At 50.0% G+C, this 25,149-nt stretch overlaps 1 protein-coding gene across 2 annotated transcripts in view; it reads left to right on the top strand.

Moving 5' to 3' along the window:
- The window catches only part of PCSK6 (proprotein convertase subtilisin/kexin type 6), a gene marked incomplete at its 5' end in the record, with an annotated part of 179,205 nt that overhangs the window by 31,982 nt on the left and 122,074 nt on the right, over nucleotides 1-25,149 (top strand). For both annotated transcript variants that reach the window (XM_080808819.1, XM_080808818.1), the window contains one exon: nucleotides 16,020-16,124. In XM_080808819.1, the coding sequence (XP_080664945.1) occupies nucleotides 16,020-16,124 (105 nt within the window). The remainder of the gene's footprint in view (nucleotides 1-16,019; nucleotides 16,125-25,149) is intronic.

Raw genomic sequence — 25,149 nt, 5'->3', positions numbered from 1 at the left:
GCTTAAGAGCCCTCCCCTCGGGTGTACCCTTCCCTGGGGGTCCAGAACACAGCTCCTGTTCCCACATGATCTGCGGGCACAGGCCTGGCCAGCACGGTGATACCATTCATGTTGACCTTTTGGCTTCTGTCTAGGAGACATTATTTTCCCCATGGGAACCACTGATACAAAAAAGTCCACTTTTTTTTTTTAAATTAGAATCAAAGGGCAAATGGGATTTGTTCCTGAATCGACTTTGCCCGTGGCTTTGTGGCAGGTGAGATGCACTTACATTCTTTTCTTCAAGAGATGATGTGAAAAGAGTGATCTGCGTGACTGCTTGCCACATGCCAGCCCCATTTACCCTCCTGACAACCGTGGAGGTGGGACCGTTAATCCCCATTGCACGGAAAGGGAATGAGAGGGGCAGAGAAATTAAGGGCCTTGCCTAGAGCCTCTTTTCAATCAAACAGAGGAGCCACCGTTCAGATCTGGGCTGCTTGAGTGCGAGGCCCAAGAGGGCAACTTGGAGTCCCATCAGAATGTCCCCTACAGTCCAAGCAAGGGGATGACTGGGGTCCCTTTGCCCCCTCCCAGCTCGGCCTGCCATCCTTTCCCAGTGTGTCCCTCTTCTCTCTACCTGGCCCCATCTTTGCTCGAAAGCTGGGTAGAAAATGCTCCACCAGCAGGACACCAGGCTCTCAGAAGGCAGGTGTGGGTTTCTGTCTTGGTTTGGGTTCGCACAGGTCATTACTCAGTTTACCATTCGAGCACTGGCTGGACAGAAGGGCTTCCTTTGGGTCTGCCTTCCCTTGCCCTACGGGACTCCCTCCTGTTGGCCTCTCTCCTGGAGGCAGATCCTGTGGTGTAGGTAAGCCCTACTGGATCCCGCCCCATATCTAGAATGGTGCCTGGTGCAGGAAGGTGGTCAGACACTTGCTGAGAATGAAGGGGTGAGTAGGCAGCTGCCCAGCAGGCCGTGTAGGCATCACTAGGAGTAAATACCCAGCAGGGTCCTGCCGAAGAGCTGGCCACCACGGGTGTGTGGGTGTCTGTCCGGTCCCCCATTCACAAGACACTGTCCCAGTGAATCGTGGTCAGAGGTGAGAGGGCAGCCTGGCGGTGTGTTCTCCCGAGCTCCTTCCCACAATGACTCCTCACCTCTGAATTAGTGCGGCTGGAGTTTTGCTTTGAATGCAGAAGTTCTATCGAAATTTTTTTTATCGCCAAATATTCCATAAATCCTAATGTTGGCATGAAAGGGAGAGAAAAGCGAATGCAGCCCCTCCCTTGAGAGAGGAGAAACTGGGAGCCCTCGAGGGGCCAGAGACGGACAGTCATCTGGGTCCCCTGAGTCCTTAGCACGGTGGCTTGCACGAAAAGTCACACGTGCCCCAATGAGAAGGTGAATCCTGAAAAGGATGGCACCAAGCCCTGTTTTGAGTTTACAAACCAGGATGTGCTTTGCAGCTGGGAAAGGGTGGCCCTCAAGTTGGGTTTTGGTGAAGTCATGACAGCTGCCTGCCTCATCAGGAGCTTCTTCATTTTTTTAATCACTGGCTTGGGGTTGAGTCACAGAAGCCAAATGACAGAGCGTTTCCCTGTACGTCTGTTTTTAATTGGCATCACTGAGCTCGGGCACTAAAGCGGTTGGATGAGAGTTTTCCCTACCTTCGTGTAACGTCAGCTGCCTGTCTCAGGAGGGCAGGCCCCCAAGAGGTCAGCCTTGGGGGTTGGTAGGAGGCTATCTGGTCAGCAGGCTTTTTTTTTTTTTTAAAGATTTTATTTATTCACTTGATAGAGATTACAAGTAGGCAGAGAGGCAGGCAGAGAGAGAAGAGGAAGGAGGCTCCCCGCGGAGCAGAGAGCCCGATGCGGGGCTCGATCCCAGGATCCCGGGATCATGACCTGAGCCGAAGGCAGAGGCTTTAACCCACTGAGCCACCCAGGCACCCCGTCAGCAGACTTTCAAGGCCATCCCTGGGGATGGACATCTGGAGAAAAGGAAGCTGGGGTGATGGGGTCGGGTGAACTTGGCCTGTTTCCAAGAGCATTGTTATCTCCTCCCCGGTATCCTTTTCCCCTGGAAGGGAAACCACATACTAGAGAGAGACACGGGAGGGGGTTGAGCTGCCTGGAGCCCAGAGTAGTTAGTAATTACAGCTGGGCAGCCTTGCTGTCCTCTTCTGTCTGTTCTCCGGCCCTTGGGGCTGGCTGCACGCTCTCCCTCGTGCACCTCCAGATGCCTCTGTCACTGGGGCTGAGGTCCCCAGGACCCCACGTGACACAGGAGAGGAGTCACTTTTAGGAGCAGTGGGGAGAGAGTGTGGAAAAGATCTAATTTTACTGGGTGAAAAGAGTCATAATAAAATTTGCCATCTTACCATTTTTAAGTGTAGAGTTTGGTGTCATTAAACACATTCTCGTAGTCCACCATCACTACCATCCATGTCTGGAACTTTCTCGTCCTCCTGAACCGAAACTCTGCCCACTAAACACCAGCTCCCCATTCCTCCTCCCTTAGCCGCTGGCAACCACCATTCTCCTTTCCGTCTTTATGAACTTGACCACCCTAGGTGCTTCATCAAAGTGCAATCATATGCTATTTGTTCTTTGGTGATAGGCTTGTTTCACCGAGCATAATGTCCTCAAGGTTCACCCATATTGTAACGCGCGTCAAAACTTCCTTGCTTTCTGAGGCTGGATAATACTCCATTGTCTGCACAGACCACATTCATCCATTGACGGACACTTGGACTGCTTCCTCCTCCTGACGACGGTGTACAGTGCTGACACACACAAGGGTGTACCAATATCTATTCAAGTCCTTGCTTGTACTTCTTTGGGGTATAGGAGCTATTTATTTTTAAAGGGAAAAATTTGAAGATTAATTTCTCTAAAATCCTTTTTAATTTCCCCGAGGATAACTGCTCTCCAGTGAGAGTGTTTTAGATATTAAAGTTTGAATTTTAAACATATCTTTCATAAGGACAAAAATCCTTTCTTTCTCCCCCACTCCGTGCAGCCTTCTGACCTTCCTCAGTTAAGTAGCCCCAAATGACAGCCCAGTGCTGGCCTCTCTTTCTGGAGATTCCCCGAAGGACCCCAGCTGGTTTTCTTGGGTGCTTAGTGTCGCTTTGCTCTTGGATCTTCGGTGTAAGCAATGCCAGGTGTGCTGGTCATGACCATTGGTGCTGAAGGTCACAGCCATGCTTTGCTCCATTCACAAGCCAGGATGCTTTTTGCTAAGAGCAAATCTGAGCATGACCCTGGTGCATTTTCTAGGTGAGACTTTCTGACAATAAGGCCATGCCCTTATGTCTCGCATACTCGGAAAGACAAAAGTAAGCAGCAGGCCTCCTAGAGTGAGGGAAGTCTGGGCCAAAGATCTGGGTGTCTCTATTGCAGGGACCATGGGATCCCTGAGGCCTGTAGGCAGCCCAGTGGTGTTAATGTTTTAAATTAGTTTCTGATATTAAACACTTGGGAGAGCTCTTGTAGAATCTGAGTATTAGCTTCTCTAGAAGCGTTCAGGAGATCTGGCAGAACTGGGTCCCCTGAGTTTCCACCCACCTACCTCCTCCGTCATGGGGTTCCTGCCTGGGTCCTGTGGGCATGGAGAGTACCTCTCCCAACTGGAGTCCAAACATGTCACAGAGCAGTTAGCAGGGACACATGGCACGAGCCCGTCCTCACTATCAGATTGCCACACAGGCGGTGGGGAGCAGCCTTGGGGGCTGGGGTGAGGAGCTGGTCCCCGGACATGTGGAGGGCAGCCTGGGGGGCGGGGCCAGGCCTCAAGCAGCCTCTCAACCCCAGTGGTCATCTTCCCTGGAAATAAACCCCACTGGCCTCTTGTCTCTTTTGCAAACTAGCTGTGGGCCCGATGGGTTCTCCTGTCACGGAGGGAGGAAGGCCTGGTTCCAAGGACCAGCTCACCAAAGAGATGGTTGTTGAAGTGACTCAGGTTTTGTCTTCAATTCTAGACTCTAAGTTCTTTAGGCTTTATTTGGGAACAGGTGGGGGGCGGTTCTAGTTTCCTTGTATTGTGATTAAAATATTCTCTTTAAAAGATCCCTTAATCACAAGTTCTCAGAAAGAGCTGGGAGTGTAGTCTACACTCCCACTGGAGAGCACATCACTGAGCTGACCACATCACCGCTCATCCCTCTTCACAAACAGGGCTGGTCTCTACAGAACTGTGGTACCGTGGAAGCCAGGGGCTTGTGGATGGTACCTCACGCCTCCGTCACTATTGCCAACTGCCCAACAGTGGTCTTCACAGGAAAGGGTCCCGTTTGGAGTCAGGGGTTACACGCAGCTGTCAGGGCTCTATCGTGGGGTCAGGCCCAGGGTAAGGAGGGGGCAGGTACTCACCTAGGGCACAAAGCCTCAGGGATGGACGCCAGAAGGAAACTCAGTAGTCAAGGTAAATAACATTTTAATGCAATGTTTTAAAACTTGAAACTAATAAAATCCGCAGTGAGCAAAAGGTCAAAAATTTAAAGAAAGCTGGGCTCAGCATCACTGACTTTTCCTTGGCCTCGGGCTCTAGGATGGCTTCACACAGCACTGTTCCTAACTGTCTTGGGGTCTAGAAGGGTTCCTCAACGTTCTCTTGACTTTTGTGACCGTGACACTTGCCAGGGCCAGGCCAGTTATATTGTGGAAGTTCCCTCCATTGGGGATTTGTCTGCTGTTTGCTCATGGTGACATTTGGGTTCTGCACTTTGGGCCACCGTGTCCAACCTCATGGCCCCCCTTTCAGTTTGCCTCGTTGCTGGTGGCATGCTTGCTGATCACCTGGTTAAGGGGCTTTGTCTGCCTGTCAGGGTTCTCTTTTCCCCTTTATACATCAGGAAATATTTTGCGGAGAGGTACTTTGAGACTATGTAAAAATAGCCAATTTGTATAAAGCTTGGGTTGTTATTCAATATATCTGTATGGATTCATGGTTTCCTATTTTATTCGTGGACTGTAACCTACCAGAGCGATTATTTATTTTCATTCTTAGCTGGTCCCCGGTTTGGCCTGTGGATACCTTTCAAGTCTGGCTCCTGCCTACTGGGGATACGTCTCCAGAGTTCTTTGACCCGTTTCTCATTCTCTTGCCAAAATGTGGTACTAGAGATTCTTCTAGCACTTTCCCTGCCCTGATTCTTGAGTCTGCTGTTTCTCCAAAAAGCCCCGGTTCCTTTTAGTACAAAATGGTATTTAGAAGCCAAGACCCGGGCTCTGGGTGGGTTCACTGCTGCTGGGGGCTGTTTGCTGCTCACAGGCCTGTCCAGCGAGCAGAGATGTGCATGTGTCTGTCTGTCTATCTATCTTGAAAACTAAATTCACATGGCTATCTAATTCCAGTCCCACACCACAGAGTTCTGTCCAGTTTCCTTCTCCAGCAGTGAGAAGATGCTCTCATTGCCCCACTGTGTTAACCGTATTTGATCCTTCTCCCGGTGGGTAACCAGGACGCATGTGTTCTGTCTACATCTCACTGTGTAGACCTGCTTCTCCCCCACTTGGGCTCTGACACCCAGACTGGGCTGCCCCCTCCCAGCGTGGACACCTTCCCTCCCCCCCGCCCCCTGCTCTGGCCACCCCAGGCCTCTCTCCATGCCCTCCCCACACGCACCCGAAGCTATACTGTGCCCCTCATGGCTTTAGGATTGAATTTTTTTTAGGAACAGGAATCTGACTTTTTATTTTTCAGTCAAAATGAAGCAAAAAATAAATACAAAAGGAGGGTTGGGCTCAGAAATCTGGTAAAATGACTAATTCCAGACAGCTGTAAAGAAACCTTTAACCAGGAAATGGTTTAAAAGGAAGATCTTCAGAGTCGAGATTGCAGAGTTTTTCAGATGGCTCTTTGCGGATGCTACAGGTAGAGGTCAAGGTGTATAAATTAGACTTCCTCACAGGAGGCCAGACTGTTTCGTTTGGCAACTTCAGGGAAGAGAAAAAAATGAAGGTCGCTAAGTAAAAATTAATGATTTTTCAGGAATTTGTAGGAAGTTGAGCGGCTTAATGGCAGGATCTGGGTGGATGTGTGTTGAGGAAAGCAATTTTAGGTGACTAGGAAATTGTGCAATAATCTTAACTTGGGTCAGAATTGTAATTATTGCAGTAACAAAATGTCGCTATGTGTATTATGTGACTGAAATGGGAAACAGGCTTTTTTTTTTTTTTTTAATGCTTAAAAAATAACAACAAAATGTTCATTCTCCCTCTCTGGACTTCCTTCATTATAAATACCAGGTAACTCAGGGCTAAACATAGGCTCAGTGGCCATCTATATTTATAACTTTCTTCAGGTAGGAGTCACCAGAGCAAGACAGAGTTAATTTCATGTGTAGGTTTTTATAGGCTCTCATTAGGTACCTTTTCCTTAAGCAGACCAAGGGAGATCAGTAATATTATATAACTGAACTCTGATGCCTGTGACTTTGAAACATAGACCCTTCTCCCCAAAGCCAAAGACTCCCCCAGAAGATGTTGGCCGGGAAGCCCAGCAGCGCCAGAAGCCGGCACGTGGCAGTGGCGAGAGGACGGGGCTTGGAACATCTGTTTCCAGCCAAGGGCAGACTCTGGGAGTGATAAAGTGAAGAGGTTTTTTTTTGTTGTTGGTTTTTTTTTGTTTGTTTTTTGTTTTTTTTTGCAAAGTCAGAAATCTCCTCTATAGCCCATTCATTTCTGAGACCTTGAATTGTGACATTTCGTGGCGGCTTATCAGCTGTTCCCGAGAGGCGGATTTAACCGTGGGAGCCTGGGGAGGTGGGGTGGCATTTTTGTGCACTGACCAAAGCATGCACTTAGCCAACTTCCCCCCCAGCCCAGCTTGCTGACTTGAGGACTTAGGGAACTGCACCTGTGTCTGAGGTCACATTCACTGGAGGGCCGAGTGGGCGGGTAGACCTTCGGAATAATCCGATGTCATTTGGGGTGGATTTGGCGTGCTCCTCAGTGACTTGCTGCAAATCAAATATAATATATTAGATGGGGCTCTACAGCATGCCTTAGGAGCTGCAAAGAATGACAGTGACAGGTCGTCCTTTTCTTCAGGAAGGCAGCGTGCCTCTCCTCCCTTCCAGCGCCTGCAGAGCCCTCGGACCTCACACCTGCCCTATATAAGCGGTGATTTGAACCTAGACACACTCAGATTTACAGGGGAAAGAAAACAGGACACGAGAGGCTCTTCCTATAAACATCCCCAGCCCAGGCCTCTCCCCCACCACACTTGGCTTCTGCCCCTTCCTTGTTTGGCTTTGCAAGATGTTTACCCTCATCCCACCTGTAGTCCTTGAGAGGCTTCCTCTCTGAGGCCGGTTAGCTCGCCATGAATGAAGGGGGCCGGCCAGGCCACTTGGATAGAGTGCAGAGTCCTGCGTGGCCCGCCCCTCTCTGCCTGCACCTGTGGGAGCTCAGATGAGTCGCCTGGGGCCCGGCCCAGGCCACACAGCTGGTAGATGGTCTGCCTGACTCACAGCCTCAGGACCGTCCTGGGAGTGGGGCTAGAGAGAGCCCTAATGACAAGACAGCAGTGGCGCGGCTGGGAGGCATGGGGTCTTAGTTGGCCCCAGGGCCACCGTGGACAACTATATATGGGGGGGAAGGTGTGTGTGTCCTTCCGGTGTCACTTGAAGTCTGTTAATTTCACCAAACACTTTTTGAGTTCCTGCCACCCTCCTACATTGCCAGCGTTCTGAGGTTTTATAGACAAAACTGCCTTTGAGAGCTTACAGCAGAGGGATGGAGGGAGGGTGGGTTATGGCAGCAACCAGGGCAGACCTGAGCCCGGGAGGTCTAGGAGGGCTTCCTGGAGGCAGCGATAGCTCAGAGGATGGTTGAAAACATCCTCTGATGTGTGAAGGGTGTGAAGGGGCTGGGACAAGCCGGCTCAGAGGTGTGAAACAGCAGGTGACAGCAGAATCCCTTACAGCAGCATCACCGGAGGACAGAGGTGATGCTGGTAGGGCCCAGCCCATGGCCAGAGAGGTGGCGTGGCCCAGGGGTGGAGATCTTTATGTGCCCCGTAGGGGCCGAGGCTTCCTCCACTGAGAGGAAGCAAAACCGGGGTGGGAATGGCAGTGTAATGGGGAGGAAGAGAGCCAGATGCCAGGGACCTGCGTAGGGCAATGGGCAACGTACCTACATGGCCCAAGTAGGGAAATGGGGTTCAGCCAGGCTTGAGAACCCTTCAACAGGTCACCTGCAGAGGGCTCGGTGGTCCTGGACACACATGGAGGAGATGATGCCATTCAGCAAGATAAGGGACTCCTCGGGAGGAGGAGCAGATCTGGAAGAAGGGGGGGGGGGCGGGCAGAAGACCCTGAGCCCAGGATGGCTGCTCTCGTCGAGTCATCTGGGACCCGCACATCACTGGGGCTGCCCCCCCACACACACACACCCTGCCGGGAACAAGGAGATGAAGATGGCCAGGGTCTGGCCTGGGCCCCCAAGCACTCAGCCTATAGAGCACAGGTGCTCGGGACCCATGCGGGTGGGAACGGCTTTGCAGAGGAGCCAGTGCTCAGCTGAGTCTGGGTCAGTGGGGATTGGCCGGGCAAGGGAGGCGCAGCCTTCTGGAAAGGGGTTCGACACAGTCCCTGGATGCAGCCCCGCATCTCCCAGGGAGAGGTTTCAGAACCCACATGTGCAGCGGCAGCTGGAACCCCGAGAAATGGAAACTTCATCTGGTGGGGGGCCGGGGGCTGGGCAGGGGGCTGGACCTCGGCTGCTGTGCTCAGGCTGTCAGCTGACCCTGACCAAGGTGGTGGCCACAGACCCAGACCCAGGACTTCTGAATTAGGGCAATTAGCAGTGGGCTCAGGAGTCCACGTGGCTATAAGGGCTGTGGGAAAACCGAAGACTTTCATGGTTGTGTTTCAGAGCCGTTTACTGGGGAATCTTACATACACACACCCACACACATGCATACACACTCCTACATCCATATATGTACACACACACACACACCTGGATACATACATATGTACACACAAATGTTCACATACATGTACATGCATGTGTGTGCACATATTTGAATACATACATACACGGACTCACATTCAGATACATAAATGCTCATAGAGGAGCACAGTTGGTTAAAGCCTCTGCCTTCAGCTCAGGTCATGATACCAGGGTTCTGGGATCGAGCCCCACATCGGGCTCTCTGCTCTGCGGGGAGCCTGCTTCCCCCTCTCTCTCTCTGCCTGCCTCTCTGCCTACTTGTGATCTCTGTCAAATAAATAAATAAAATCTTTTTTTAAAATGCCCATAGTAATACATAAGCACACATATCCACATGTACGTATGCACACTTACACTCACATGTGGGTGTAATGGGATGGATACATGCCTGGAATATTTAATATCCCTTGAAATGTCCTTGAAATTCCATGTCCTTGAAATGAAGGAAAGTGGACGCTGGTTGAGCCATTTGGCCCTGTGCGAACAAACCCGCTGCTAGGGATGAGAACCTAGGCAAGTAGGGTCCCCCATGGCCACTGCTGCCGGAAATGTGTCAAGAGGCGAAGGGGTGATGGTTGTGAGTGTGAACTCTAAGCTCAGATCCGATGGTGCTACTTTCTAAAGATGTGGTCTTCCTTAACCACGCGGTGCCTCAGTTTCCCCAAATGCAAGGTGAGGATAATCACAGCATCTACCGAATTGGGCTGTTGTGAGAATCAAACAGGGGAATGCGTCGGAACTGTGAGCTTCCTGCCTGGGACGCAGGGAGCGCTCAGCAGGGTCAGCAGCTCCTGCTGTGAGCCAGGGGGCATCCGGTAAAAGTCGGGGACCCCCAGTGGCTGGGAGGCAGGAGAAGGAGGGAGACTTGCCATTCCCTGTGAACTCTCTGCGCCTTTGTGTTGTCCATATTTTGTACCGTATGCATACATTATTAGATTTTTTTTTTTTTAAGTCTGATAGAGTACCCTGTTAGGAGAAACCATGCTCCACTCTTTTCGCTGTGGGTTCTTTGATCTCATTTCTTGCAGTGCTCTGGCCCAGAACATTTAGCAGGGTTTTTAATGATGTTTTAATGATGTTACCAATTTTATCAACTAATATGTATAATTACATATCACTGTTGAGTGAAGAGACATGAGCGTTCCATATTCAGCAGACTGTCATTTTCTTGGATGGGGCACTAAGGGACTGGCTCTAATTAAGGCATCGTGAAAATACACGGACAAGGAAGAGAAAAGGCACTTATGGAAATTTTATGTTATGCCTTGGAAAAAAGAAAAGACCCCTTGTCGACTAGAGATCAGCTTCATCGATGGAGAGCCGGTTGAGGGTCTGGAAGTGCTCAGAGCTGAGCAGGACAGGGAGGCAGACTGCGATGCTGGGGGAAGAGTTTCTCTTCTGTTCTCAAGTTGGGGAAGGAAGTGGGGTCCGCCAGGGCCCTCAAACAGTGGTATTCCCTGGGAGCCCCTGCACGCCCGTGTTCATAAAGGCAGGCTGCTTCCGTCCCGGCTCAGGACATGGTCACAGAGCACGTTAGCGGTGATCACCGAAGCATGGAAGTTCTGGCGTAAACACCGCCCCGGGCCATAGCACGGCATGGCAGCGTGGGATGGCCAGGCCTGCCAAGACTAGAGGATGAGCTACGGACTCTCAGTGCAGAAATCAAATCAAAATAAGGATATTCCCTCACTGAGGAGATTACCTTGGGTTAAAAAAAGTTTATGCTGGGGTGCCTGGGTGGCTCAGTGGGTTAAGCCTCTGCCTTTGGCTCAGGTCATGATCTCAGGGTCCTGGGATCGAGCCCCGCCTCGGGCTCTCTGCTCGGTGGGGAGCCTGCTTTCCCGCCTCTCTCTCTGCCTGCCTCTCTGCCTACTTGTGATCTCTCTCTCTGTCCAATAAATAAATACAATCTTTTTTAAAAAAAAGGTCTATGCTGCCCCGTTTTTCTGTTCATTCTTAGGATTCTCGCTCTTGCCATTTTGACCCTTGAAGGTGTATCAGAAGCATTGTAATCGTTCTAAACCCCAATTTGTGTATCTTTAGGTCATTTGGTGTCAGATCTGGTCACTTACTGATCTATGGGCTGCGAGGGGAAATTGCTGGTCATTGAGGATAATAATTGGGCTTCACTCCCTGGGCCTCTTTTCCCATCTGTAAAATGGAGCCGTGCCCGTGGTTCTTTCCCATACCCTTATCTGTAGGTCAGGGCCACAGAACAATCAGGTGTCCCTCATGTTGAACCAGGCCAGTGGCCATGTCCCCAGTGACGCTGCTCGAGAATGGGGGCTTTCCAGTCTACAACCCCACCATCCTGAATGTGCCCGATCTCATCTGATCACGGCAGCTCAGCAGGGTCAGGCATGATTAGCGCTTGGATGGGAGAATGGGGGCTTCCCAGCCATCCTGTCCTCTTAGCTCCTGTAAGCACCCAGCAATCTTAAGGAGCAACTCTCCAAGTTGGGAGGGGCAGACTTGGGTCAACCCTGCTGGGGCAGGGGAGCCAAGGACCAAAGAAGGACTTCGATGGGATGGGGGGCGGGGAGAGAGGAAGAAACAGCTATACGGTAAATGCTGCATCAGCCAAGCCGCAATGACTTTCGCTGGGCAGTCAGGTGCACCCATTTCCTGCTGTGTCACTCCTTGATCCTTTCTGACCTTCTGCCTGTGATGAAAACCTCATATTCCTGACCCATGCCCTATGCCAGGGGAGGGCCATGGCAGAGGGCAGTAGAGCATGAGTCAGACGGATGAGAGAGACCTCCTGGGTCATCAGACAAGGAGGGTACCTGGAGAAAGGTCAGCTCAGTGACCAAATGAGGTGCTGCTGCTGGGGGGACAGCAGCTATGCCTGTGTTTCTAAGCAGAGCCCCTCGGCATGTGGCCGGGTGGTCCCCCACCTATGGAGAAGCCATGCTCATCATCAGAGCCTTTACTGGACTCCCAAAATACGCCCAGCAGCAAATGCTCTAGATCATAGGTTGGCAGACTTTTTCTATGAAGTCTGCGTGTGAAATGTTTTAGGCCTGGGGGCCAGAGGGTCTCGGTAGCTACTCCACAATTCTGCTATCTTAATATGATAGCTGTCACGGACAGTGGGTCAGTGAATGGGTGTGGCTGTGCTCCAGTAAATTTTGATTGATAAAAACACAAGGCATATATATGGCCCAAAGTATTGAAAGCAGGGTCTTGAAACACATGTTTGCACACCCATATTCATAGCAGCATTATTCATGATAGCCAAAGGGAGGAAGCAATCCATGTGCCCATTAATGGATGAATGGATATGCAGAATGTGGCATACACAGACAAGGGAATATTATTCAGCCTTAAAAAGGAAAAAAGGGGCACCTGGGTGGCTTAGTCATTAAGCTTCTGCCTTCAGCTCCAGTCATGATCCCAGAGTCCTGGGATCAAGCCCCGCATCGGGCTCCCTGCTCATCAAGAAGCCTGCTTCTCCCTCTTGCTACCCCCCTGCTTATGTTCCCTTTCTTTCTGTCTCTCTGTCAAATAAATAAAATTTAAAATAAAATAAAGGAATGACAGATGTCATGGCCTGGATGAGCCTTGAGCACATCACATTTAGGGAAATAAGCACGTCACAAAAGCACAAACAGTTCTACTCATACGAGCTGTCTCAAGCTATTAGAAATTAGAATGGTGGGGAGCAGGAAGTAAGAGTTAGCGAGATGGGTGCCGGTTCAGTCTGGGAAGATGAGAACGTTCTGGAGACTGATGGTGATGGCGGCCACACCCCACCGTGGACGTACTCAGCGGCACTCAGCTGCCTACATGCTTAAAAATTGTTAACGTGGTCAACGGAATATGTATTTTACCGCCCCCCAAAATAAGATAAATAGGAGGTAGACCAGATTTGGCCCATGGGCCATGGTTTTCCGCTCTGTACTATGAATGAATTGGTATTTTATTAACCACAGCATCTCTACAGGCTTTGGGAGGACACTTGTAACCCTACCTTGGGAGCATCGCGTTAATCTGGTCTGCAGACAGGGCACGCTCCCTAGGGAGTCAAGGCTCTTATGATGTCAAGATTCCCTCCTGAGGATCTGGGCTCCTCTTCCTAACCTCATGGTAATCCCAGTATCAGGTGACACTTTCTGTCCCACGCAACCCTGAATTACACTCTCTGGCCTCGAGTCTTTGGTTGTGAGGAAGGAATATGGCTGTTCCCCACCCCCTCAATCCTACTCCGTAAGGACCCAGAGGGTGGACAGAGGCACCCAGAATCACAGAGGGACCCCTCAGCTGCTTTCAGATTTATGAACATTCAATGCCCTGACCGCCTTGCCTTTTTTTTTTTTTTCCTGAAACACAGTCCAGCTTCTTCTGCGGCTAGCTTTGTAGGGACAGGAGGACAGCCTTGGCTGGTATCCCCTTTTCCTCTGCATGGGGAGTGGTCCTTTCCAGACCCTCAGCCCCCATGTTGGGCTGGACATAAGTTTCCAAACAGATGCGGCCTTGGTCACTGCTGCCACTTGGGCCGGTCAGTACTATGGGGGAGTATCTCTCCTTCCAAAGGATTGCTCAAGCAGAGTGGCTCCCATTAGCTCAGACCCTTGGAGCCGTTGCTAAGGGTGGTCACGGTGGCTCAGAGGCAGGGAGCTGGCTGGCCTCAGGGTTGGCTGCCTCTGGCCTGGCCCGGTTGCTCTAAGGCCAGGTGCCGCCCCGAGAGGGCTTTGCTTAGGGTCAGCAGCTCTGCAAGCCATCCATCCCTTTGCCAGCAAATTTGATTCACCCCTGAGTTTCTCCACATCCCTGAATGGGAATTGACTTGAATGCCCGGAGTTAAAAGACCAGAAGTTGTGAAACATCTCCCAGGGATGGAGGCAGCTTAGAAGCAAACAGGCTGATTAAATACAGCTTGAAGGTAAGACTCCATTATTGCTTCTGGTTCTAAATCACAGCTCTGGCGTGCATGAGGAGGAGCCTTTGACATATATGGCAATTAACTTGGTTGAAGAAGTGAGTGAGGTGAATTATCTATAGGAGAAATAGAAGTGCTTTTGTGCCAAACAGGGCCAAAATCATGAGGTTTATGATCGCTGAAAAAAAAATGCCTCGAGGTAGAAAATGAAATGAGAACGTGCATTGCGGAAAACCATTGACTGAACACTTGCTACCTGCTGGGCAGTCTGCTAGCTCTTTCTAGATTTATGTCATTGAAATCTTAGAACAACCCTTCAAGGCAGTAGTTACTGTTTTCACGAGGAAGCTAAGACCCTGAGAGGGTCTTATGCCCAGGTCACCCTGCAGGAGGAGGTTGAGTAGGAATGCAGACGCAGATTTGGCAAAATCTTAAGCATCCTGGTCCCAGTCTCCAGTTGCCATGGAGAAGAGCAGCCAGAGAATCCCACCCAGCTCCCCATACCAGCCAGCGCTGGTTGAGACCCACCGTTTTCTAGGCACAATACAGATGATAACCTATTTAATCCTCACGATTATCATAGTTTTCCATGTTCCATAGTCGTAAGTGACAGGAACACATGGGAGCGAGCTTAAGTGAAAAAAGAGAATTTTTATTTCAAGGTCAAAGGGCTGTCTCCGGCCACTCAGGAACAAGAGGAAGCCAGGCTGCCCGGGAGGGCTGGAAATGAGGGCGGAAGTGCTGGAGGACTCTGGCCTTGTGGAAAGATGTGGAAATGGCCACTCAGAGCATCCACATCCCTCTGGGTCTCTCCCCAGGACGGTCAACCCTCATGGGGTCAGGTCGCAGCAGACACAGTGGCTTGAGTGGGGCAGGTATAGCCAAAGGTGGTTGTGAGCTGCGCAGACTTTAGTGATTCTAAACTCCAGTGGTTAGGCCGTTTCATCCCCATTTTACACAAAAGGAGTCAAGATTCAAGGGGGGCGAATGCCCTTACCCAAGCTCACATGGCCAGTGCTGGTGAAGGTTGGGGGAGGACAGGTTTGAACCAGGTTCATCTCAGAAGCACCACGTATGTGCCGCTCTAGAGTACAAATTGTCCACAATTCGCCCTTTGACCAGAATCTGGAAAAGAAACTAGGATGGTTTAGGCTGAGAAAGACAACTCGGAAGTCGGTGTAATATTCCGTCCAGCCTCGTTTAAAAAGCTCTGCTTTCAAGGACGGTGACCAGCAGGCTAGTTCCAACAACCAGGGTAAGTCCGAACAAGAACAGGTCTTCCGAGAACAATGTCCTGATACTCGAGGGTCACTGAGGTACGAGGGCCCGGCTGTCCCGAAGGCCACATCCATTGCTTCTCTTGGTTATGTCCAGCCCTCAAGCTGGAATCTGTCTCGGCAAACCACCCCTGGCAGAAAATTGGGACACCCTAGGGGTTTGGATGTTCTCATCTGACCTTTTCACAATCCCCAAGCAGATGGACCCGCGTGTTTCCTTTGGCTCCCTTGTTGCGCTTGGGAGCAAACGTTCATTCTTAGATATTTCAGTTTACCCGTGGGGTGGGGAGGACGGAGTTTGTTTATAAATGAATATTTTGGTGCAGGCCTGACTTGACACTAACTTCAGGGATGCTTGACCCTAAATGAACATTAATTCTTGTCTACAAACCTTGGCCAAGAGAGTACACATTTTAAATGCTACGAACTCACCACAAGACTTGGAGGGGCGTGTGCTTCATTGGAAATACTGCCCTACGTTGTTTATCCCAAAAGGGGTTATCTAAATCCACCTTCGTGTTTGTAAACACTGAATATAGGCCAAAGAGATGAGTGGGGAAACATAATGGAGCATGTGTTTCCTTTGGGAGCAGAATGAGTCGCCCAGAGAAGAGGAAGATTTTTGTGGGATGGAGGATTTTTGAAGCTGGTTATCAGACGGTATTAATTAGGGGCACCTGGGTGGCTCAGTCGGTTAAGCATCTACCGTTGGCTCAGGTCATGATCTCAGGGACCTGGGGTCGAGCCCTGCATCAACTCTCTGCTCAGTGGGGAGCCTGCTTCTCCCTCCCCCTCTACCCCACCCCCTGCTCATGTGCTCTCTTTCAAAGAAATAGATAAAATCTTTTAAAAACATTAAAAATTTTTTTAAAAAGACTGTATTCACTGATAATATCCTGCTTCTTGTTTTGCAGATTGGAAACCTGGAAGATTACTACCATTTTTTTCACAGCAAAACCTTTAAAAGATCGACCTTGAGTAGCAGAGGCCCTCATACCTTCCTCAGAATGGACCCCCAGGTACAGATCTCGGCTCCCCGGACAGGACCCTTTCCTAAGGCCTGGAATGTTGTTTGCTTTTTGTTTGGGTCTGTGGTTCTAAAAATAACTAAGTCTTGATTTTTAACGTGATGCTACGTAGTCATTAGTTTTTCTTATCTGCTTTGAATAAAGCAAGACAGATGTGCAGCAACACATTAGACCGTCTGAATGCTCAAAAGATCTGGTTTCTTGTCCGACCGGAGAATTTCGACTCTGGACTTCAGTTCAAAGCAACAATCAAATGGGTATAGATCTATTGATATTTTAAATCTTTAAAAAATCAACAAAACACACAGTAATCAGAGGAGATAAGTATATGAATATGACCCAGCAGAGCACAAAGACTAGGCAACCGAACCTAGTGTTTTAGTAATGAAATTAGAGATTGGGCCAATGGATGTTTTTGTGGTTGTCATAGCATGTGTCTTAATGGTTACCATGAATTTAAAAACTTGGGTAGTAAATATAACTGTTTTCCCCTTAAAAACTCGTGTGATCTTTGAGATTAGAGCAAATATAATTTGCAAAGAGCCTAACAATTTGTTTTCATAGAATTCATGTTTATTGGGTCATTAAGTACAGTACGTCCTCTCTGCGTAGGGTTGAGACTAGTGCTCCACAAATGCCTGTCAGCCGATCCTTGGGAAGCTTAAAAATTCAAGATGGTCGAGTTAGCTTTCGAGGACTTACTTTCATTCAGCAGGTGACATTGGGATAAGCAGCCACGGGTCAGGCTGTGGCCCTAGTGGTACCCTTGGAGCAGGTGGTCAGGCTGACAGAAAATGAAGCAGGAAGTAGAAAAATATGTGATCTGTCACAGGGTGATGAATGCTAGGAGGGAAAGTGAAGTTCACGTGAGAAGCAGAGCGACCCCAACAAAGAAATGAGGCCATTGGTACATCGTAGTTTTTGAACGTGGAGATCACCATCTCTTAAAAGCAATGTGCTAAATGTTACTTTGGGCTTCCAAGCTGACACACGATACTATTTCTTTTTTCCCAAAGAATATCTGTAATAAAGTTTCCACGGAGAAATGAGTTCTCGGTGTTGTCTCAGGCTACCCCGCGGATGGTCGTGGCTCCTTTTGTAATGGCTGAGCTGGGGGCTGGGGGTGGGCGGCTGGAGAGATGGTTTATCCCTGAGCACAGCACCTGAAACACCCTTCTGCAGAGTGTCACTTTGTGGTGGTCTGATTTCGAGCACGTGAGAAGGTGGTCCTCATGGAACTCGTTCGTGTAACTGGGCTGGGACAGGCAGATGTGTCTTGTATGTATTTCTGAATTGATTTTATAGGCGGGTGGATGAACGGATAGATGGATAGATAGAAGGAAATAGATACAAAGCATTATGCTAACCCCCTTACTCCTTCCTAGCTAGGAAAAGAGTCTGATGTTTATTGAGGGACTACTGTGTGCTGGAGCATTTTTATATACCTCAGCTTGCCTGGTCCTAGGGGGCTATTATTATACCTATGTGTGTTCACACCATGGAACTGGAAGGAATGTTTTTCGAAGGGGCTGGTATAGTTTTTTCCCCTCTGGGAAGCAGAGCCAGATTGTAGTTGCTGACTCCGACAGAATGGGGCAACCAGAGAAGGCTGAGCAGACCCAATGCTTCTGCTGGTGTAAAACTGAGTGGAAGGGGTACTGTGTGCTTGGTCACCAAAGAAACATGGATTCTTGGTGGTTGCAAGGTGGCGGTGGATGTGGTGGTGCTGAGATTCACAGCAGCAGCCACTGTCAAAGCATCGAGAAACTTCCAAGCTAGGAAGGGAGCTGCTGGTAGACCCTCCACAGTTTCACGTCCAAGCAAACAGTGCGCTCCGTCTTGTGAGGACGACATGCTCGTTCTTCATCACAAGTCTTCAGAGTTGTTAAGTCGTGACTGCACAGATAGTTACAACGAAGGGCAAGCCATCTGAAGGGGGGAGCCCCTGTCCCCCCGTGGAAGCATGCGATGAGAAGACAATGGGGCAGTGCATTTCTTGGCCCCTTTCCCACAGGGTGTTCTAAGAATTAAGCTGTTCCTCCATTGTTAGAACTACAGCAGAGTTGAAACAGGACCTGTTGTTTTTTTTAAGCGACTGAATTTTAAATCATTTAAAGGTATCTGGAGCACCGAGGTGGCTCAGTGAGTTAAGTGTCCAACTCTTGAGGGGCGTGAGATAGAGTCCTGTGCAGGGCTCCACACTCAGTGTAGAGTCTGCTTGAGACGGTCTCTCTCCCTTGGCCTCTGCCCCTCCCCCTCCATGCTCACTCACTTTCTCTCTCTCTCTCTAAATAAATAAATCTTTAAGGGAAAAAAAGCAAAAAAATAACCCCCCAAAATTCAGGGGCACCTGGGTGGCTCAGTGGGTTAAGCATCTTTTTTCAGCTCAGATTGAGCCCCATGTCGGGCTCTCGGCTCAGCGGGGAGTCTCCTACTCCTTCTTCCTCTTTAGTAAATAAATAAAAAAATCTAAAACAAAAAATATTTAAAGGTATGCAACTTGACTGCACTTCCTTTCCTTCCCCAAGTATTAATTGTGCACCTGCTGGATACCAGGCCCTGGGCCCCAGGGGAGGCAGTGATGCCCACCCAGCTGGCCTCTGCCCTGGGCAAGCCTGCCGTGGAGCAGGGCATGGGAGTCGGGCAGGAGAGGATTGGAGGCAGCATCTAAGGTGCCCGGCTTGTTCCTTTGAGATGGTCCCAGAGTATTCCGTTCTGTTTGGGATGGAGGCAAACCATTCCCAGCGATCCGCTGTGTCCTTGAAGGCAAGAGAAGGAAGGATAGACCTCCCCTTAGCAAAGGCTGTGGCTGTTACGTTTTCCCAAATACAAGTCCTTTTTACACAAGACCTTACTAAGCTCCTGGCAGGGCCGCTCTCAAAGCTTCGTGCCACTCTAGAAGAAAGAGAAAAAAGGTAAACAGTCTGCAGAGTGCCGTCCCGCCTGTGACTTGCGTGCGATTGGCTGCTGCCTTCTCGCAGTGCTAATTAAATTTGTAGCCGCAGGAAAGCAGCGAGAGACATCTGAACCAATGATGAATTCAGAATCGCAAGCGAAATACCCCTGTTTAAGTCAGTCTAGTTGAATACAAACCAGATCAATTAGCCATCAGTCTGACTAACTAATATTTACTCGGCCTTGTCCTTCTGATGAAATATCGAGCCAAATTACCCGTTTCACACAAGTGCTTCGTGTCGATTTTTCTCGCAGCCCTCCAGAACGCTTTCCTATGTCGGCGAAGCATTTCTGCAACACCTAGGCATTTGGAGAGGCTGTGATTAGTATTCTTAAGGAAAAGACGAGATGAGTTAATGTTATTCAGAGACACTGGAATGCGAAGTCACCGTTGGGTCTGAATGACCAAACTGGAAATGAATGTTACAGGGCTTCGAGTACAGTGCAATCGAATGCAGATGGTATTTTACTGTAATTAGCTCCAGTCCCTATTGTAGAAAAAGTGCTTTGATAAGGGATAGAATTTACGATCCATCCCTACCTCGCGAAAGAGTGGACGGAGCGTACGTTTGTTAATATCAAACAAAACAAAACACGAGCGGGGGAGTCAATACTGGAGACTCCATCCCGCTGCTCACACACGTGTGCCCACGTGCAGACACACGCACTCACTAAGCATCTTTTTTTTTTTTTTTTTGCGCAGATCCCGTCCCAGAATTGTGCTGTCATTTTCTTTATGTTCTTAATTACCTTTGCTTGATGTTTTCTTCTAACCTCCCTTGAAAAGGGCCATTTTGCTCCGAGCGCTTTGTGGATCTCCTCGGGAGAACAGCCCGACTGTTCTCCGTGTGCAGTATCAGTCCGTGGGTTTTTCCAGGGGCTGTCATTGAAGCAAACTGAAAGCATTTGTTTTTAACTTGTTCTTTTGCCAAAAGTCTGGAGAAGGGTGGATGTTACAGAAGCATCGGCCAATGGCTGCTAGGGCTCACAAATTTTTTTTAAATTACTCGTTCTGATTTTGTTCCAAGCTGGCTTATAGTTTGGCGTGGCTGGCTGCCTCTTCCAACCCCTTACATTTTAGTGTGATGACTGTGGTTCAGCCCTTCCCTTCCTTTCCGTTCTCAGCCAGATTGATGACGGAAAGGGAAGGATAAAGATGTTATCAAGCAGGCCCTCCATGGCTCTTTCTGGGGGCTGTGGGAGCCTTCCGTCGGAGGCCTCATGTCAGTGCTTGAAGCTCTGAAGTTGGAAATGGTTTCTAGGACCAGAGTAGGCATTCTGTTTTGTAGGATGGGACTTTGCCCCCAGAGTTTAATCAAAGCTCAGGTTTCTTTCCAGCAGTGATGCAACGTTTAAGCAGATCTTTCCATTAACCACAGATGGAATTTTATCTGAGAGTTTTGTGTGCTAGAACCATTCGAAGTGCAAACAAAAAGTTCCTGGCACATTCAAGCACACAGACAGTAAGTGACCAAGTTGCTCTCAGGGTCAATGAACTTGTGGCTGGGGGCTGGGGGCAGGGGAGGGCCGCCTCCCAGGGTCCCCTGGATTTGTCCATCTGGGGGCAGGAGAAAACTCCAGCTGTCTCTTCGTATTTTCCCAACAACCCAGCTGGGTCGAGTGGAATGGCTACTCTGAATTGGTAAAAAAAAAAACGGTCATTTAAAAAAATACTTTAAAAGACAGAGCTTTATTATTTCATTAGCATGTTTGATGCTTCTGCCTAGATGCCTCACAGACATCTCAAAGTCTACACGTTCCCCAGCCCGGCTGACCGCCTCTGACCCCACCTCTGTCTCAGAGAGACAGCAGCCTCCCTTGCACCACACCTGTCCCACCTCCAGTACAACTCCGTGCTGCCCTTGTCCCAAGTCGCCCCATGCACCCCTGCCCTCCCTCACCTGGACCACTGCCCTGCCCTCCTCACTGGCCTGCCATGGGCTTCCTCGCCTCTCACCAGTCTGCACGCCACCCTCCTAAGAGATCCTGTGACACATGTGGGACGCTGCCACTGGCCCTCGAGAGGTCTGTCCCAGACCCTTCTTCCTCCGCCAGACCCCAGCCACACTGGCCTTTCCAGCCCTCCTCACATGGCATTGGCTCTTCCCCACTCCAGACTGCCTTTCCTCCCTGTGTCTCTTCCTCCCTCGCCTCAGCTCCTGTGTGCCGGCCACCAGAAGTCAGCTCAGCGCCCTCTGACTTGACTTGCCCTCCCTACCGTTATATGTTTATATTCTTGACTTGTGAGATTTCCTCACTGGGTTCTAGGAGTGGAGGGGTTGTGTCTGTTTATCTCACCACTCTGATCCCAGTCTGACCCTTGAACATCGTAGGGGTGGGGCCAGAGAGGGTCTAGGTGGGGGCTCCAAGTCCGGCCTTCCTTCCAGGCTGCCGGTGGTCATGGGCAGGGTGCCATCTTGAAGGGCTTAGTGGTCCCATGGATGTAGGAGAAATTGTGTCGTCTCAGTACACACAAGAACAGGAAAGAAGCCTGTCCTGCTCTGCAGCTGTTGGATTTACTTGACCATGGCCTCCTCCCTTTTGCTCCCATAAACATCTGTTTCCTGGCCATTCTGGAAGTCGTGCCAAGGTCATAGGCCCAGGTGGGAGCACACAGGAGCACATGGCAGTGTTTGGTGGGAGTGATGAGTGGTTTAGTGCACCTGGGATCTGGTAAGCGACAGGGCCGGGCTTGGCGGGAGCTGTAGATGGTTCCCCCGGGCGCCGGGAGCACGAGGCTGGGGAGAGTGCGCAGTTTTCCAGACCCCAAGGAGAGGCGATGGGAAGGTGATCTGGCCTGAGGTGGAGGAGCTTACAGAGGGAAACACAGGAGCCCATCTCTTGCCAGCAGACCATAACGTTCTCGAGGGCCAAGGCCACATCTCAGTTGTTTGTGTTGCCTTATGAGTTTAGCAGATACCCAGGAAATAGTAGGCAGACACTTAGTCAACGTTCATTGAAACATAACTCAGTCGCATAGAGTGGGTTCACATAATCCCGTTGTATCTGTTATCATTTGCTTATTCCCTTCTTTTTACGTAAAAACATCAGAAGCGAATCGTGGCCTGCCTTCATAGCATGATGACAAAATTCCGAAAAAGGGCCTGGATGAATGAATCACGCTGTATCTTGTATGGCTAAAGCCTACAGTGATGACAGTAGTGACGGTATAGCCGGACGCTGGATGTGGTCACTGGTATCAACTTGGTGAACACTGGGGGGCAGGGGGGAGGGGCACTAGGCTCTGGCCACCTGACCTGTTGTCCATGAGCAGTGACAAGTGATACTGAGGTGCGGACCAGGCTACCTTCTCTTTCCTTTCAGCAGAGTAAGAACTAACTAACAAGAGAATGAGGAGAGTCAGTTTCCCAAAGTGCTCTCACACTTCCCCGTCTCCGAAACAGGCAGAATGAGTACTGTCCTCTCTCTCCTTCGTGAAACAGCTGTGTCCATGTGGTTCAGCTTGGATGGCAAGGGTTGGAGATACCCTACACGTCATTTCAGCACTGCTGTGGCGAGGAAGTGGATTTGGGGCTAGGCCCCAGTTGGCCTCTGTGATGTGGGAAGGGAGAGGAGGTGGGGTTCTGTGCTGAGTCAGGATACCCTTTATTTTCTTGGTTCATCTTCCTTCTCTTCTCCCTCATCTACTACCTTGGTTCCTGGGTTTTCAGATAAGCCACTGCCAGAGCGGCCTAGCATCCCCCACTCCGCCCCAAGTGATACTCTCAGGGGGGCTCGGGTGTCTCACTGGGACAGGCTGTAATGAGGCTGTCCAGTCATTGCTTGCTTGCAGGCCTGGTCCCTCTCCCTGCCGACCCCCAGGAACATAAGTGTGACTGCACGTCTCCATTCCTCACATGGAAAGGCCTGATCCACTTTCTAGTCTGTGAGCCTAGCTGAATTCAATGGTTCGTACCCATTTTGGAATCACAGGTCCATTTGAAAAGCTGATGAAATTTCTAGATTCTCTCTCTCTCTCTCCAGAAAGGCGGGGGGGCCAGAAATCATGTGCTCATCTCCATACCGCTTTGCCTCTAGTTTCTGGGCTTCCTGGGACTTTTGCCTATCCTTCCATTCTTGAGGGACGCTAGACCCTAGGGGAAGAAGGCCCCAGCCTAGCCCCCTGGCTCATTTCATGTGTGCATTAACCATTGCCTGTCCTAAGACAGGCCACCTTGCAAGCTGTAAGGTGATTTGCACTTGTTGGGGAGTATTATTTTTCTTTCTTTCAATTCTCCACCCCATGGGTTGGCTTCCTGGTTGAAAGTCGGTCCAGCCTGCATTGGGAAACGGGCTGATCTGACCCCCTGACTTCACAGCTTGGAAGCCCAGGCAGGCTGCCGAGCCTCCCACAGGTAGAGTGAGACGGAGGGTTATCGTCTACATTCCTTCTGGTGAGCTTGTTCTCTCCTGGAGGAGGTCTTAGGATTTGGTGGCACCTGGGCCCTCGGGGGTCTGGCCCCTGACTTCTTCCACAGTTGTTTCCTGGCCGGCAGTCAGGGCTGGCTTACTCACAAGCAAACAGCAGAGGCAATTCCCTGTCCTTCGGCAATTACAGAAGAAGCTGCCCTTCTCTTTGATGATGCTAAGGGAGAAGCAAAAAAGAGAGCGGGCAGGAGCTGTCTCCCACGCTCTGGATACAACCGTGCATGGAACGTTGAACCCACAGAGAATTAACTCTCCGTGAACTGAGCGTACCGGGGGCATGTCAAGGGAGTTTAGCAGCTTGATTCAAATGTGTGCTCTTCCCCTGGAGCTAGAGGATGTGGGGACAAGGGTCTCTGTGAATGGCCTTTGTTGTCGTAGCTCCAACTCAGGGCAAAGACTCTGGAGCCCCCTTCTAGGACTTTCTAGCTCCTGCCAACTTCCTGAGGCTTCTGAAGCCATAGGGGGGCCCCCATGAGCAATGAGGGCTTTGCAGCAGGACATGAGCACATGGAAGGTTCGGGTGGAATTGAGCTGGGCTTTCATGCTCTCACAGCTGACCTTGGCTCATGGGAGGAAGCTACAAAACAAACCCTTTGTCACTTGTTGAGCCCATGACTGCTGTGCTAGGCCAGCTTCTGGTCCGGCAGCATGCCTGCGGCCCACAGGGAAGAAAACGTGACCAGGGCTGCCCAAGGCCCACCTGCCAGAATGCCACTTGGACAGTTTCATAGTTCAGTAGCATCGATGACCCGTGACACCCGCAGGCCATCTACTGGGATCCTGCTCATTGATGTTACCTCTTTACACGCATCTTTGCATTTTACCGTATCTACAGAATGGCATTCACCAGAGGCCTAATTTTAATCTGACTTCAAGAAGAAATATGGGGGGTTGGCACGCCTGGCAGAAGAAAGCATTGCTATTCACATAAACTGGAGAAGATGATGAAGTCTTCCGCATGCCTAGAATTCTCTCCCCCAGAGCAAATAACTCTCTATGATAAATATGCTGTATGTTTAGCAAGAAACATACCAAGAAAAACATAAAAGGAAGAGGGTCAGCGTGAAGTTCCACCTTCAAAATAGGACTTGGAAGAAATCAGGACATTTTATGCAGGCTTATACAGGGGTGCTAAGAGAGATGACTGGTGTTTGGGCCAGACGTGGCATTTGGCAAACGTTGCTCTTGCCCCAAATCACTTATAGTTGATCTTCCACAGAAAAAAAATCAGTCAAGGTCATCAGGTGGTCATTAAGACTCCATCGCATTTTCTCCTCTGAAATGTGTTTTTTAAAAGTCATTTGTAAAAAGAAATGTATTCATTTAACTTCACTCCTGTGTTCAAGAAGCATTTAGTGAGCTCTTTCTGTATGCCACGCAGTGCTGGGTACACTGAAATACAGTGGTGGGCAAAACCCAGGTCCCACCCACAGGCCAGTGGGGAGCAGAGGGCGATCAGATGGGCCCCCAGATACAGCCAATCGCGGACCGGCTAGTGCCAGGAGAACCAGGGGCGGGATGAGCCGTCGGCTTCCGGCAGAGTCTCTTTAAGTTTGTATTCATTCTGTGTCCGTTTTCATCTTGCCTTTTCCGTAAGAAAGAGGATGCTTGTGGTCCAGCAGAGCTTTGCCCA

This window comes from Martes martes, assembly GCF_963455335.1.
Source record: "Martes martes genome assembly, chromosome: 7".
NCBI lineage: Eukaryota > Metazoa > Chordata > Mammalia > Carnivora > Mustelidae > Martes > Martes martes.
This window is presented reverse-complemented; position numbering and strand designations above follow the sequence as displayed.